The sequence below is a fragment of the Megalobrama amblycephala genome, linkage group LG7 (assembly GCF_018812025.1).
Source record: "Megalobrama amblycephala isolate DHTTF-2021 linkage group LG7, ASM1881202v1, whole genome shotgun sequence".
In the NCBI taxonomy this organism is placed as follows: Eukaryota; Metazoa; Chordata; class Actinopteri; order Cypriniformes; family Xenocyprididae; genus Megalobrama; species Megalobrama amblycephala.
This window is the reverse complement of record NC_063050.1, coordinates 9922917-9938359: the sequence shown is the minus strand read 5'-3', so window position 1 is coordinate 9938359 and position 15443 is coordinate 9922917. Positions and strand designations below refer to the sequence as shown.

General features: G+C 39.5%; 3 protein-coding genes across 7 annotated transcripts in view; all 3 read right to left on the bottom strand.

The window, feature by feature from the left end:
- LOC125271244 (polymeric immunoglobulin receptor-like) overlaps window positions 1-15443 on the bottom strand; it is a 477349-nt gene that overhangs the window by 371726 nt on the left and 90180 nt on the right. The window lies entirely within an intron of this gene.
- LOC125271258 (CMRF35-like molecule 1) lies at window positions 6802-10250 on the bottom strand. Of its 3 annotated transcripts, XM_048195316.1 has the most exons (9): window positions 10088-10236; window positions 9983-10051; window positions 9557-9865; window positions 9349-9432; window positions 8369-8443; window positions 8069-8185; window positions 7948-7982; window positions 7784-7828; window positions 6802-7648 (listed from the first exon to the last, which is right to left on the bottom strand). In XM_048195316.1, exons 2-9 carry the CDS (start codon window positions 10020-10022, stop codon window positions 7337-7339), a joined length of 1017 nt encoding a protein of 338 aa, XP_048051273.1. In that variant the 5' UTR covers window positions 10023-10051; window positions 10088-10236; the 3' UTR covers window positions 6802-7336. The 3 variants fall into 3 exon arrangements, with proteins under 3 accessions (XP_048051273.1, XP_048051274.1, XP_048051275.1); XM_048195317.1 differs by having other exon boundaries at window positions 8069-8173; window positions 9983-10250; XM_048195318.1 differs by having other exon boundaries at window positions 9557-9751; window positions 9983-10250.
- On the bottom strand, window positions 11971-14860 carry LOC125271288 (CMRF35-like molecule 3). Its single transcript, XM_048195367.1, has 7 exons — window positions 14357-14860; window positions 13931-14239; window positions 13793-13843; window positions 13573-13683; window positions 13282-13380; window positions 12532-12578; window positions 11971-12303 (listed from the first exon to the last, which is right to left on the bottom strand). The coding sequence occupies exons 1-7, from the start codon at window positions 14394-14396 to the stop codon at window positions 12226-12228; spliced, it is 735 nt and encodes a 244-aa protein (XP_048051324.1). The 5' UTR covers window positions 14397-14860; the 3' UTR covers window positions 11971-12225.

Below are 15443 nucleotides of genomic sequence, written 5' to 3'. Positions count from 1 at the left end.
AACAGTGTTAGAAGAATCAGAGGGGTTTGTGGGTAATTGTGGAGTTGCATAAACAGTGTTAGAAGAATCAGAGGGGGTTGTGGGTTATTGTGGAGTAGCATAAACAGTGTTAGAAGAATCAGAGGGGTTTGTGGGTTATTGTGGAGAAGCATAAACAGTGTTAGAAGAATCAGAGGGGTTTGTGGGTAATTGTGGAGTAGCATAAACAGTGTTAGAAGAATCAGAGGGGTTTGTGGGTAATTGTGGAGTAGCATAAACAGTGTTAGAAGAATCAGAGGGGTTTGTGGGTAATTGTGGAGTAGCATAAACAGTGTTAGAAGAATCAGAGGGGTTTGTGGGTAATTGTGGAGTAGCATAAACAGTGTTAGAAGAATCAGAGGGGTTTGTGGGTAATTGTGGAGTAGCATAAACAGTGTTAGAAGAATTAGAGGGGTTTGTGGGTAATTGTGGAGTAGCATAAACAGTATTAGAAGAATCAGAGGGGGTTGTGGATAATTGTCTGTGGATGTTCCTAATCTCCTCATCACAATCAGTATGAGAAACCTGAAGAGAGAAAGAGCTTTTATAATCTCAATAATAATTTAAATATTTAAAAATACTTAAAAATGAACATGGTTTTTCAGTCACAGTAATTGTACAAACCGCTTCATTGCTTCCTGGTGTTGTGTGAGATATTTTGGATGAGGAATCAGCAGCTGTCAAAGACAAGCAAGACAATTAAATTTCATACCTGCGTTCATCATGTCATATTTCAATAATTATTTTTTTTTTCTGGGTAAATGTTTTGACATCCTCACATTTTTTTCCCCTCATTTCTCAAAATAACCAAAACATGGTAATATGATTATTTACCAGTTTAATCAACATGGAAAAATATATGGAGTCCATTTAAAGAAAGTACAAATAGAAGGAGTTTTACTGTTCGACTGACGCCTCCTGCAGACAGTCCAGATCACGATCACGAGTCCAATGATGATCAGCAGCAGAACCACAGACACACTGACCACCAGAGAAGAGCCTGAAAACACCAGAGACTCACAATCTGAACCACACAAATGAGTGTGTTTGGGTTTCAGAGAGAGTTTGTACCTGTTACAGGAAACACAGATGAGATCGCTGGAGATTCAACTGATGAGAATGATGAGGATGATGATGATGGTGTTGATGTTTGCTCTGAAACACAGTAAAGCCAGTGTCAATAATCACTGACAGATACTTCACTTCCCTTTTCTCAAAGACGCTGATGTTTTTCACACATTTCTGAACCATCTGACATGTTTCACACACACAAACATCAAACTGTTGACTGTATTTGAGACTCTCAGGAGGTTTCTCTTAAAGTGTTACAGATGCTGGTTTATTTCATCATTTCTCACCTGTAACATCGACCAGGACTCGTGTGATGAAGCTCTTGTGTCCTTGATCAGACTGAACTCCACACCAGTATTCTGAATGTTGTTCAGTCACTTGACTGATGCTTCCCATCAGGAGCTGCTCTTCTCTGTCATCATACAGCTGGATCTTTCCCTCAGGACTCCATCTTCTGCTCTCCTTCACAGACGTCTCTTCAGCACAGAGATCAGCTCCAGATCTCCAGCAGAGAAACTTCACATCACTAATGTGGGATTGTGGGTATTTGCAGCTGATGTTCAGATCCTCCTGCAGCAGCTGATAGACTGATGCTCTTCACACAACAATCATCTGTTTCAGATCCAAATCAAGTGCAGCAATGTTACAATGACCAGATATATTCATGGATTCTGTCAAATAATACAGAAATGAATGAAAGCGTCTCACCGTCTCTGATGATCAGATTAAACCCAGAGAAGAAACTGTATTCTTCAGAAACTTTGACTCTAATATAATATTTTCCAGAGTCGTTCTCATTCAGATCTCTGATAAACACACGTAAGAGACCTGCAGATCTGTCATCCTGAATGGAGAATCATCTGTCCTGTTTCCATTCTGCTGCTCTGCTAGTGTTTGTTACAGTCAAACATTGACCTCCAGTTTTACAGAAATATTTCACATGGTTTTTGTGTTTCATCTCATATTTGTAGTTAATAATGACGTTTCCTCCTGAATATCCTCTCACACTCTTGATTGGTTGATCTATTGAACACAAAAGTAAAAACACAAGCATTAGTCAATTGTTACGTTAGCTGGTATACTAAGCACACGACGAGGAGATAGAGTCAGAATAAGTCTTTACTAGGAAGGAAACAGGAATCCATAGGAACATACACCAACATAGTACGAACGATACCGGACAACACAAGACTAGAAACACAGGGTTTATATACACAGGATAACAAGGAGGGTGATTAGGAACAGCTGGGTGTGATGATGGTGGTGATCAGTTGCCATGGTGACTAACTGGTGGCGGGAAATGGAACAACAACAAGTCTAACAATGAGTCCAGAACAGAGTGCACATGTAACATATCGCCCCCTCCCGGAAAGGTGCGTCCTCGCGCCGTGGAGAGGGGAAGAAGACAAAGAGATGGAGAAGATAATGTAGGAGGCGGTTCGGGAGGCGGACGGATATCCGGGAGGAGGCGAAGAGCAGGAGTCCAGGGAGGTGTAGGTGATGGTGACCAGGGAGATGCAGGTGATGATGACCAGGGAGGTGCAGGTGGTGGTGAAGTCCAGAGGGGAGCCTTGAACAGAGGAAATAGCGAAACCATCCAGTACACAGCCAAGACTGCGCCCCATGGCGGCGTCGCTGACGGGAGGAGCCATGGTGGTGTATTTCCATACGTCACCATGGGGACGATCGGCAGAGGCGATGACATGAGCGTAGGAGCCCACCATGCAGCCAGAACGCCAAAGACTTGAAACGACCCCGATGACCTTGGCGACCACGACGGAGCCACAGCGACAACCCCCCGAGGTGGAAGCGGGTATCCAGAGGGCAGAGGTGGAGCTGGAGCGACCGAGGGCGGAGGTGGAGCCTGAGGGAGGGTGGAGCTAGCCATCGCAGAAGGGGCGCAGGAGGGCCAGAGAGTAGCAACTGGCCCGTAAGTCCGTTGCAGAGGTGTGGCGATGTCCGACCCAGGCGGAGCCGACGTGCCGAGGGAACCAAGCGAGGCTGAATGCCCGATGGTACTTGCTGACGATGAGGGAGGAAGGAGCGTGGGTGTAGGAGCCTGGTCGACGGGTCGAGGGGGAGTGAAGAGCTCTGAGGTTGGAGGCGGAGCCCCAGGCTCCTCACGTCCAGGAGGAGGTGGCTCCCAGCAGTCCTGAGGTGGAACCCTACCACTGAGAGGAGATGGTGAAACTGAGGGGCTGATGGGAGACAGTGACAACTGGATAGCAGGCGTGGCTGGTGACAGAGGAGGGGTTTGGAGCATGCTAAACAGTTCTTCAGAATATGAAAGAGTCCCAAAAAAATGTTGAAGAGGTGGTGTGAGAGGGAGGCTGGGAGGGGCCAGAGACTGTAGTACAACAGGTTGCATATTCACCTTTTCTAAATCAGAAAAAATGTCTCCAGTGTTGGCCAAAAACTCACTCTCAGTGGCAGGGGGTTGGGTGGGGCTCACTTCTCTACCCTCGTAATCCACTAAGATTCCCTCGGCGATGGATGGTACAGCCGGCTCGCACACCTGGTCAGTCCCGCGTTGCTCAGGCTCCATGGCGATGTCCCGCTCGGTCGCTCTCGTAGGCGCTGGCTCAAACGTCGCGGCGAAGTCCTCTTCGCGGTCTGCGGTGGGCTCATGCTGCCGATCCTCGCAGTCAGGGTGTTGATGGCTGTGCACTGGAGAAGGAGTGGGACTGGCGTCATCGGAGACATCCACGGTCATCGAAGATCCACATGATGCCGCACCCACTCCACATAATCACGGAAGCTCCCTCGAGGTCCTTCCGCAGACAGGCATACAGGAAGCCGGCATACAGGAAGTTGCAAAGGCTGCTGTCCGGGAAATGTGTAGATGGAGCTAGAAACAAAAAATTGTCCAAATGTGCCTCGAGGGAGCGGTCCTTCTGCTAAAGGCATACTAACAGAAATGCGGGTGTGTACATGGTGAGGGGAACCTAGAGTGAAACACGAAAAACACTGGGACGGAAAACAACAAACACGCGCCGCAAACTGTATAGCTGTTTTGGTCCGGTATTCTGTTACAGTAGCTGGTATACTAAGCACACGACAAGGAGATAGAGTCAGAATAAGTCTTTTTTTTTTTAGGAAGGAAACAGGAATCCATAGGAACATACACCAACATAGTACGACAACACAAGACTAGAAACACAGGGTTTATATACACAGGATAACAAGGAGGGTGATTAGGAACAGCTGGGTGTGATGATGGTGGAGATCAATTGCCATGGTGACTAACTGGTGGCGGGAAATGGAACAACAACAAGTCCAACAATGAGTCCAGAACAGAGTGCACATGTAACATCAATGAGATTTGGACACACACTTTTATTTATTTATTTATTTATTTTTTTAACAACATATTCTGATTCACGACCTAGGAAGCTAGGGAGCTGATTGAGATGAACCCGTGAGAAAGAGTGTGAATGTGACAGATAGAAGTTGATAAAGTTAGAAGTTGATAAAAAAAAAAAAAGAAGACAAAAAAACCTTACCAACCACATTAATCTGCATATCAAGTTTAAGATCACTGTGCAATATAAAGCTCAGATTCACACACAGGTTTGTTTTAGTCTTAGTGAGGACATTCCATAGGCGTAATGGTTTTTATACTGTACAAACTGTACATTCTCTCACCCTACACTAACCCTAAACCTACCCATCACAGAGAACTGTCTGCATTTGTACATTTTTACATTTGTACAGCTTAGATCATTTATCATTTTGTTTTCATTGAACACATATCTGATCACTTTACTGTTGGCATTGTTTGAGATATTTTATGAGTATTAAAAAAGGAGGTTATTGATGGCATCTGTTTTGAGTTTCACATGTGAACGGCAGTAATTACAGTCAGTGTTGAGTATCGTGATGTTGTGGAGATCATCATGGGTTTGAGGCTCTCAGTTACTCACCTCTTATAACCTTCAGATTCACTTCAGTGCAGAAATCATATCCAGCTCTATCAGTTGCACACCAGTACGTCCCAGAATCCAGTTCAGTCAGATCTCTGATGGTCACAGTGAACACTTCTGATCTTGTGTCGTCATACAGAGAGAATCTTCCAGAATGAACCCATTTATATTTCTCATCAGTCCTGATTCGGTCTGTGCAGACTGACCACTGTCCTTTACAAAAATACTTTATATTTGCTGTATATCCTTCATCATATTTGCATGTGATCGTGACTCCTCCTCCTGAATATCCCGTCACACTGATGGAGCTCACGACTCCTACAACAAACCAGCACTTAATACAACACTAACATACTGAAGTGAGAGTTATTTTAAAGAGATTCATTGACTTCACCAAATTAATTATAGATACAGAGTTCTGGTCATCATTTGATCACAGCTGTAGTTCTTCTGTGATGATTGTTGATGTGATTCAGATTCTTACCAGGAATCATCAGCAGAGTGAAAGTCAAGATGATCTTCATTCTTCTCTCTTATTAAATGATCTTCTCTGTTGTCAGTAGATTCAGTTCTTCTGAAGCTCTCGATGTGTTTAACATGAAGTGCTGAATGTGACGGAGACGCCCCACTTCCTCTGAGAGAGAGAGAGAAATTAATAAAGAAGGAAGTGAAAGTAATGACCTGTCCAAATACCCACACTTGCGGTCTTGGCCCCTTAAGAGCTCGTGCACGTGACAGGATGTAAGTTTGCAAGTCTGTCGCTTGTCTTAAAAATGCCAAACTGCAGTGCCCTTAATGCACACTAAACCCACACTATCTTGAATACCAATTCTGAGGATAAGCGTATCCCATCATGCATTATGTGCAGGAGCTCACATGCCCCAAAACTGCGAGATGTCGAGAAAAACATTCCACTGTAAGTTAAATTAATTACATATTACATATAATTTGGTAGAAAATCATAAAGTGTTGCACATTTTATTGGTGCAAATATGGGTATGGGGTGTGTGTTTTTTGCACAACATTTGCAACTGCTTTTTAGAAGCGCCACAATCTTAAAATTGTGTCTTCTGTATATATATTTTTTTTTTTTTTTTTTTTTTTTTTTTTTTGCAAGACTATAAGCGTGTCCCATCAGGTTATCAAAAGCTCTACACACACTTGCAGTCTTCACACCTACTTGAACACTTGAACCAAATACAGGAAATACGTCATGTTAGTAGACAAGTGCAAAGACCGCAAGTGTGGGTATTTGGACAGGGCATCTGACACCTGACAGAGACATCTGATGGACACAAACGCAAACAGCAGCGGTTCACATGATCACCTTATAAATGTTTCTGATTGATTGATATGGTAAATATTTTTAACATCTTATCATGGTACAGATTTAACTTTTGATAATCGTCCAAACATGCTGAAATGGAGACAAATCATGCTTAATTCACATTCATAAACCTCAGCATCTGTTGAGTTTTCCAGCGTATCTTTGTTTGAATGACTCTTTTACTGCTTCAGTGAATCTGGTCTCCACAGGGACACACATGAAACACACCAGATTAAACCTGCTGGAAACCACAAACCACGAAAGAGAGACACAAAACTGAACCTGAAGTGAGTGTGAAAGTCTCGAGGACTGAGAGTCAAGTGGCTCCATCTAGTGTTCAGATGGTGTAGGATCTGCAGCACGTGACAGATTCACAACACCAACACATTCAAAGTTCAGATGAGCTCCTGTTCTCAAAGACATCAGATTACACTTCAGCAAAACCTTATGGTGAATAACTGATCACTTTACTGAACACTTTATTGTTCTAATAAACAATTATCTTTACTTATACACAAATACATACTTTTTTTAAGTATCTTGAGCAAAGTCATGTTGAGCAAATAAACTGAAAATGGATGATGACTAACATGTGTTTGATGTAATCACTAGATCATAACTGTGTATAATGACTCTAATCAAGATCATTATTAAAGGTGAACAACACCAGTTCCAGCTCTACAAACATCTCTAATGGTTTACCAGTTCACCAAACTTTAATAGATGAGCCGTTTTTTACCTGGTGCAGAGAGAGATTGAGAAATGAATAATCCATTTTATTAGAAGAGAGTAGGAGTGTTTAAAAGGTGTTTTACACAGAACTCCAGTCTTGATGTTTATTGAATAATATATCTGCACTACTGCTTTATATGGCATATATTTGATTAGAAAGATGTTTCATGTTCTGTTGGTGATTTATAAAAAATATATAAAATATATAAAAAAGGTAGATATGATATTTTATTTTTACTTGGAACATCAGTCCGTGGACAGTCTTTTATTCATCATTGATCAGTGAATATATCGGACCCTCATTGGTTGAGATGTTTTGTGGATGTGTTGCTGTCACGTAGATCAGTTCTGTCCTGCTGTCCTGTGTTGGGTCAGGTGAATTTATATTGGCTGTATCTGTCACCTGATTGGTCGAGTGGGTGTGACCGGGGTTTGAATCAGGCTGCTGATTGGTTACTGTGACGTAAACAGTAGAAACTCGTTTATAGTTGCTGAGATGTGATGCAGGCGTCTGATTGGATGAATATGTTACCACGGCGATATCACTGTTTGGAATCTCTTCGTACATGTGGTCAGTCTGAAAAACAATAATTTACTAGTTTAGATAGATAATACTCTCTATTGATCAATAAACAATCTTCAACAGGTAAAGATTTGATGCAGGCGTCTGATTGGGTGAAGATGCAGGCATTTGATTGGATGAGGATGTTACCATGGCGACATCACTATTGGGAATCTCTTCATACATGCGGTCAGTCTGAAAAACAACACATACATCAATAATTTACTAGTATATATAGATAATACTCTCAGTTCATTAATAAACAATAATTTCACATGTATTTCTGATCTACAGGTAAAGATTTGAACACCCACCTCTGTATTGTGCTGCACATTTTGCTGAACTAAAGCTGAATGGAGCATAAAAAGATATTTAAAAAGATAAATCAGTTCAAACACTAAAAACAGGAGTTTAAAATCACAAATAAAGCATTACCTGTCCCACATTTCCTTTTCCTCTTTTTCAGGATGAGGATTGTTCCAGAACACAGAGTCAGAACCAGCAGAACCGAACCCAGACCGCCAGCAACAGAAGCCAGGTCTGAACGCATCGCTAAACACATGATATTGTAACATTACAAATATCTATAGTTGTATTCTTGTGTAACGGAAGTGAAACCACAGTGGTAAACCTGAATTCCTCAAAAGGAAACAAGGTTGATGCCAAAATAAGTTAACCACCTGAGAGCTGACATGTTATCATAGTTGCATTATGGGTAGTGTAGTTTGTGCTTACTAGTGGTTGACTGAAGGACTTCATCTGTAGTATTTCCTGCTCTTGTTCTTGTTTCAGTTTCAGTTTGAAGAGTCACTGACCAGAGAAACACCAGTGACGTGTGAATGAGCCGCTCATGTGATAATATAACAACAAATAATAATAATAAACCCTGACAGCAGGCAAAAACACACATAACATTGTTTGATCCTGTGCTGTTGCTGCATATGAACACAGGTTGTGTTTTCTGTTCATAACATGATTACTGATAATCACATGACATTAGTGCTCATTTAGAATTAGATGCTTTATTATCTGAACTGACAGTGTCAAATGTTTGGTTGTTTTACATTAAAATCAAGCACAGAGGAACATCTATCTGTTAACACATGGGATAAAGATGTGTTTTGGTTGATCGGATCACAAGTAGACGAGGAAGGCACATTCCCATTTCCACCTGGTGTTTTAATCTGCCTCTTTTGTACACTTTCAACCACTGATTTCCAGTCTAAGCAGGTAAATGTATGTTTTTTTTGTAGATCTTTCGATGTAATGGACAAAATTGGCAGAAAAACATATGGAGAGCAGCAGCTTTTGTCAAACACATTCGACCACATGAGCGTCTATAATGTGAAAACGAAAATGCTCCTTAATACCAGGTGGAAACAGGGTGTTAATCTCTTACTATGGAATCCACTGCCAGTTTGATTCTTTTTACATGATGTCAAATGAGGGAAGTTGGAGATTAAATTTACAGAATTCTGAGGAAAACACAAACTGTGCAGCGGGAACTAGCTGGAAACTCATAATTAACTGCATCATGACCATGAATGCAGCATTGGATTTGTGTATAGAAGCTTTTATGTCTCTGTATTCAATATAATCAGTTACTATAAATTCTGTGATTGAAGTTATGATTCTAAAGAAGTTCTGTATATAAACACAGTAACATCACATTAGCAATATTTTTTACCTCAGCAGGTGTGTGTGAGTACAGGTACCTGTGCCGGTGTGTTCAGTGCTGGTGTTTGTATACGGACAGATGGAGGATGTTGAGATCTGGACAGGATTTGACCTCTGTGGAGCTGAGAAACAAGGTCACATCATACAAATTACATAAATATATTAATAACACAATCATTAACTTTAGCATGAAGCACAAACATGAATGATGAAGCACATTGTTGTTCAGTATTGAATATCAGGCACCTGTGATCACAATAAGATTGACTTCTTTGTAGTGTTCATATCCAGCTCCACAGCCGTACAGTCCAGCATCTTCCATCTTCAGGTCACTGATGGTCACTGTAAATGATCTGGTCTGACGATCATCCTGCAGTGAGAATCTGCCCTTAGACTTTCCTCCATCAGATTGTAGTATAATGACACTCTCTCCGTAAGGTCCTTTGAAGAAGTATTTGGTAGAGTCTTCATATCCTCTTGGATAAGGACACTTAATAATCACTGATTCTCCCTCCATTCCTCTCACTGTAATGCCCACAGACAGTGAACTGATCACTGCACACACACACACACACACACACACACACACACACACTGCTTTACTCATGTACACTGATAATAAGCCATAATAACAGATAATAAAGACTTGTATTAGAGATCTTGAGCTCTTACCCGTCAGCAGAAACACACAAACTGTCAGCGGAAACTTCATTTCATCATCAGTTCAGTTCAGAAAATCAGTCTGAAACTCTCAGCAGTTCCTCAAACTACTTTCTGAAACTCAAATAACAATAATACTGCTCTCATCTATCAGTGGAGAATAAAATAATACATTTGTTTCTCGTCTCACGTGTTGAGAGTCAAACTCTACTGTTCACTGACTGTGTGTCTGTGTTTCTCTGTGGTGTTAGGTGTGAAACGCCTCTCAGATTTGACCAGGAAATACGCAGTGAATTCATCAACCACAAACTGTTTCCTGTCCTCTCTGTTTCTGTTCTGTCTTTTTATACTATAAAATTACATCTTTTCATATTTCAAAACATGTTAATTACATGTTAAGCATCATCCACTTATGGAAAAAAGTCAAATATTTTAAAGAATCAATCCTTGCCAAACTCTGATTGAAAAACTCAAATGTAAAAGCATTGAGGTGAATAAGAAAAGCTTGTCAGGGTTATTTTCTGTGCTAATCTTCAGCATGAGAAAAACTGTCATTTACAGAATATATAAATAATCCAGAAAATTGCTTGAACATTAAGATCACTCTTTCTCCATCATATGAGCTCTGACAGAAGTGTTGCATTGTGGGAAATGAGGTTTGTGTGTTCAGCTGAAGCATCAAAGCTCTTCCTGTGGTTGTAGTTTCACTTCCTATTTGGCAAGTGTGTGTCAAAGACATCTCATGTTTAACAGAAGCAAAAGGCTTTCTAGTATTATGTTGATAAAGCTATCCATTAGCATTAGCATTAGCATCTCAATGGATGGATTTATATGTTCCTTTCAATGATTTATCAGAATATGCAGCTACTTTTGAACGGTCATGAATGGAAAAAGATGCTCTCTGGCAGCAGATTATTGTAGTTTCAACATCAACCAGCAGGAGTGAACAGAAGAAACTAACCTGAACTGAACATCCATATGTAGCCAGTGAGGGGGCTTCTAGTAGAGGATTTTAAGCAGGCTCCTGAAACGAGGCCTGGAGACGGGATCTGATATTTACTGTAGCACTTCTGTGCTTGTTAGACAGACATTGTCTGGTCAGCAGGTAGGCTAAGTAAATATCGACTGTTTTGTTTAAAATTCACAAAGTCTTGTTTTACTTTATTAAAGTATTATGTTTTTACTGCAGACACCGTTCTTATTTGATCTCAGAAATTAGTCTGGGGTTCATGGCTGTGTTGCAGGTAATTGTAGAGGTTTTATATAGTGTTTGTAAGAGTCTTGATCTTATTATTTTAATGGGATTTAAGTAAAAATAAGTATTGTAGTTATTTTTGAGTATTGTTAATTGTGTGGGTTTTTATTTATTTTTTTATTTCCTTAGTTAGCCAGTCCCTGCATGTGAGTTTATGGTTGTTGTTGTGAACTGGACTGGCTAATGGTGTGTTTTCTGTTTGTTTATCACTTCAGCCTCGTGTTGCCAGCCAATATTTATGCTCTTTATACTATTTTGATGCTTTAAAACACATGAACTGTTCATTTGCATGAGGCTTATGTTTGCGGTGGAATTAATTCTTGGTTTGGAATATGTTTTTATTGAGCGTGAGGGACTTTCTGTGTAATGATTTTGGGGGTATTTATGTAATTTACTTTTCTCTTTTTTATTTCGAATTGTTCTGTGTGACGAAGCTGGGATTTCATTGCGGTTTATAGAGGGTTGGGTTGTTATTAATATATTTTGAGAGGGAATGAACTTTTGATATATGATATATTTTCTTTGATTAAGTTCATTTTGTCATATTGGTTTATTTATTTGTATTAATAAATAATCTCTTTTTGAGATATGAGTTCCTTTTTTTCTGAGTACATTATAGTTTGCTTTTTTGGTCACTTTTGCTTGAAGGAAGAGTTACATGGTTTCACATGGACACATTAATAACTACAGACATACAAAATAATGAAATAAGATTCCACTTGCAATCCAGAATAACTAGATTTAATTTGTCCATTAAACCGCAGAATGAAAGTATATAATGAGAATACATTTGTATGATCCATATTTGTGTACGTCAGCTGTAAACACAACAGAATCAATATAAAACTGTCACATTAATCATAACTACAATAAAAAAACACACAAAAGACCAAATAATCAAGTATATTATATTATATTATATTATATTATATTATATTATATTATAGTATATTATATTATATTATATTAGTTGAAATGAACTGTGTCATATGACAATAGTTTAGGAAACACAGCTGTAAACAACAGTTGTAATTGTGTCTCTGTCCTCTGGATCACAGTGACGTCCAGCGTCTTTGATCTACAGTCACAGGAAATATTATTAAGTTAGTTAACAGAGAAAATTATTCAATTAAAGAGAATCTATTTATAGTTATAACACATAAATATAATCAAGATTTAGGGTGCCAAAGTTCAGTGTCATTACAGTGTTGAGCAAGAAATAAAATCTGATTGTTTCAGTGAATCTGCTAACACAATTACTGCTGTAAAACACCTCAAGTTCAATAAATAACCATAATCTAATCACCTTTTCATAAAACTCTGGATTAAACTCTTCGATGGACAACAGCAGACCTGTGAAATAGATCAATGTTAGTCTTTCTTAGATACTACTTTAAGGGCCAGATTTACTGGCATTAGCATTAGAGCTCAATCCCATAAAAACACAGATGGGAGTGGAAAGTTCTCTACTGACGACACTCACATGAACACTAATGACCAACACAATCTACCAAGAGCGGTGCAAATTAGCGTCTGGTTTAAGACAGGCTTTTTTGGGAGTTAAAAAATGCTGCAAATACCTGTAAAATGACTAGATTAAACCTTAGTAAACTGTGTTAAATACTCCCATTAATTTCACAAGAGTTTCTCATAAATAAAAGACCAAACTCTGTGACAAACGTTATTGTCTTTCTCTTCTACACTGAATGAAAAACATGCAGCATCAGCAATTAAAATGAACACTTCCTTCCTCTTTGTCTAACCATGTGCAACTCTACACATCTTCTGAGAGCACTTTTGGCATTGTTACGTCAGTCATTTTGCGTCTGAAAGGGAAATTGCAAAAATAACCCTGTCCACGCCTTTCAGCACTGATTTTTCACTGTGTCTTTAGTAAATCCTGCAGCAGTTTTTAATGTCGAAAGAGGGTTTGGCATGGTGCAAGCTGTTAGTAAATCTGACCCTAAAACTTTATAATTTCCTCCAGTGATCATACATACTTTTGTTGATGATGATGAAACATCGGATAAAAGGACTGTTTAGTGTAAAATATTACCTTTCTTCTTCATTTTATTTCGTACAGCCACTATAATCAGTGAAACTGCTATCAGGAGAAAAACCAAAGCCTCCACAGTGACGATAATCACAACTGAACCTGAAAAACACAAGAGGAAAAAAAGAGGGATATGAGAAGTCATGTTGCCATGACAACTATCCATCACTTCCTGTTCTGATGGACAGTGTGATGTAAAGTTCAGTTCATGTGAGAGAAATATAGTGCAGAGAGATGTGTGTCAGGTGAAGATGTGCATATTAAAAGACACTGAGAGATGAAGGTCAGATGAACCTGTTGAAGAGCTGATCTGATGGTCTGTGATCGTGATGCTGCTGGATTGTGGGTTTGTGTCTGATGTTCTCAGATAGGGCGGCGTGTTTGAAAATGAGCTGATAGTTTGATCTGAAGGGGAATAAAGACTGAGCTGTTATACTGACACATTAATGCACATAATCATGGGTTTATGTGAAGAGAAACTTGAGCTGGAAGATTAATATTGAATATCAGGCACCTGGATAGAAGGTGGAGGTAAAGATCTGGACAGGAGCTGTTTTCTGTGGAGCTGAGAAACAAGAGAAACAAATACATCAATAAAATAATCATTAGCATGATGAAAGAAGATTGTTGTTTAATAATGAACATCAGGCACCTTTATTCACATTTAGCTGGATTACTTTATATTCTCCCCATCCAGCTCCACAGCCGTATATTCCAGCATCTTCCATCTTCAGGTCACTGATGGTCACTGTAAATGATCTGGTCTGACGATCATCTCGTAATGAGAATCTGGGTGACGTCTTGTTTCCATCAGATCGTAGTATAATGACACTGTCTCTGTGAACTCCTTTGTAGAAGTATTTGTAAGAGTTTTCATATCCTCTTGGATAAGGACACTTAATCCTCACTGGTTCTCCCTCCGTTCCTCTCACTATAATGTCCACAGACAGTGACCTGATCACTGCACACACACACACACACACACACACACACACACACACACACACACACACACACAGATAAAATAAGCCATAATAACAGATAATAAACACTTGTGTTAGAGATCTTGAGCTCTTACCCGTCAGCAGAAACACACAAACTGTCAGTGGAAACTTCATTTCTTCATCAGTTCAGTTCAGAAAATCAGTCTGAAACTCTCAGCAGTTCCTCAAACGACTTTCTGAAACTCAAATAACAATAATACTGCGCTCATCTATCAGTGGAGAATAAAATAATACATTTATTTCTCGTCTCACGTGTTGAGAGTCAAACTGTTCACTGACTGTGTGTCTGTGTTTCTATGTGGTGTTTGGTGTGAAACGCCTCTCAGGTTTGACCAGGAAATATAGCTGTGAATTCATGAACCACAAACTGTTTCCTGTCCTCTCTGTTTCCATCTGTCTTTAACATGTTTGAATGATTTCTGATTCCCTTTTGCTCTTTTTCTACAACTAAATTACATTTTGTAATTTACATTTCAACAGGTTAATTACAAGCATAATTAACCACTTATGGAAAAATGTTAATAGAATATACAGCTGCTTTTGAATAGTCATCAATGGAGAAAGACGCTTTACGACAACAGATGCAGTTATGACATTCACCAGCAGGGGTGAACAGATGAAACTAACCTGAACTGAACATCCATATGTAGCCAGTGAGGGGGCTTCTAGTAGAGGATTTTAAGCAGGCTCCTGAAACGAGGCCTGGAGACGGGATCTGATATTTACTGTAGCACTTCTGTGCTTGTTAGACAGACATTGTCTGGTCAGCAGGTAGGCTAAGTAAATATCGACTGTTTTGTTTCAAATTCACAAAGTCTTGTTTTACTTTATTAAAGTATTATGTTTTTACTGCAGACACCGTTCTTATTTGATCTCAGAAATTAGTCTGGGGTTCATGGCTGTGTTGCAGGTAATTGTAGAGGTTTTATATAGTGTTTGTAAGAGTCTTGATCTTATTATTTTAATGGGATTTAAGTAAAAATAAGTATTGTAGTTATTTTTGAGTATTGTTAATTGTGTGGGTTTTTATTTATTTTTTTATTTCCTTAGTTAGCCAGTCCCTGCATGTGAGTTTATGGTTGTTGTTGTGAACTGGACTGGCTAATGGTGTGTTTTCTGTTTGTTTATCACTTCAGCCTCGTGTTGCCAGCCAATATTTAT

Bases quoted from the DNA above. Each gene is read 5' to 3' on its own strand.
- LOC125271258 (XM_048195316.1), bottom strand. From the start codon at position 10,022: ATGAAGTTTCCGCTGACAGTTTGTGTGTTTCTGCTGACGG. The intron at 9,866-9,982 runs GTAAGAGCTCAA...GTGTGTGTGCAG, and splicing joins TTGTGTGTTTCTGCTGACGG to TGATCAGTTCACTGTCTGTG. The intron at 7,649-7,783 runs GTAACATCCTCA...ATTGTTTTTCAG, and splicing joins CCAATAGTGATGTCGCCATG to ACTGACCACATGTACGAAGA.
- LOC125271288 (XM_048195367.1), bottom strand. From the start codon at position 14,396: ATGAAGTTTCCACTGACAGTTTGTGTGTTTCTGCTGACGG. The intron at 13,684-13,792 runs GTGCCTGATATT...ATTCCCCTTCAG, and splicing joins TACCTCCACCTTCTATCCAG to ATCAAACTATCAGCTCATTT. The intron at 12,304-12,531 runs GTGATTAGATTA...CTGTGACTGTAG, and splicing joins ATCCAGAGTTTTATGAAAAG to ATCAAAGACGCTGGACGTCA.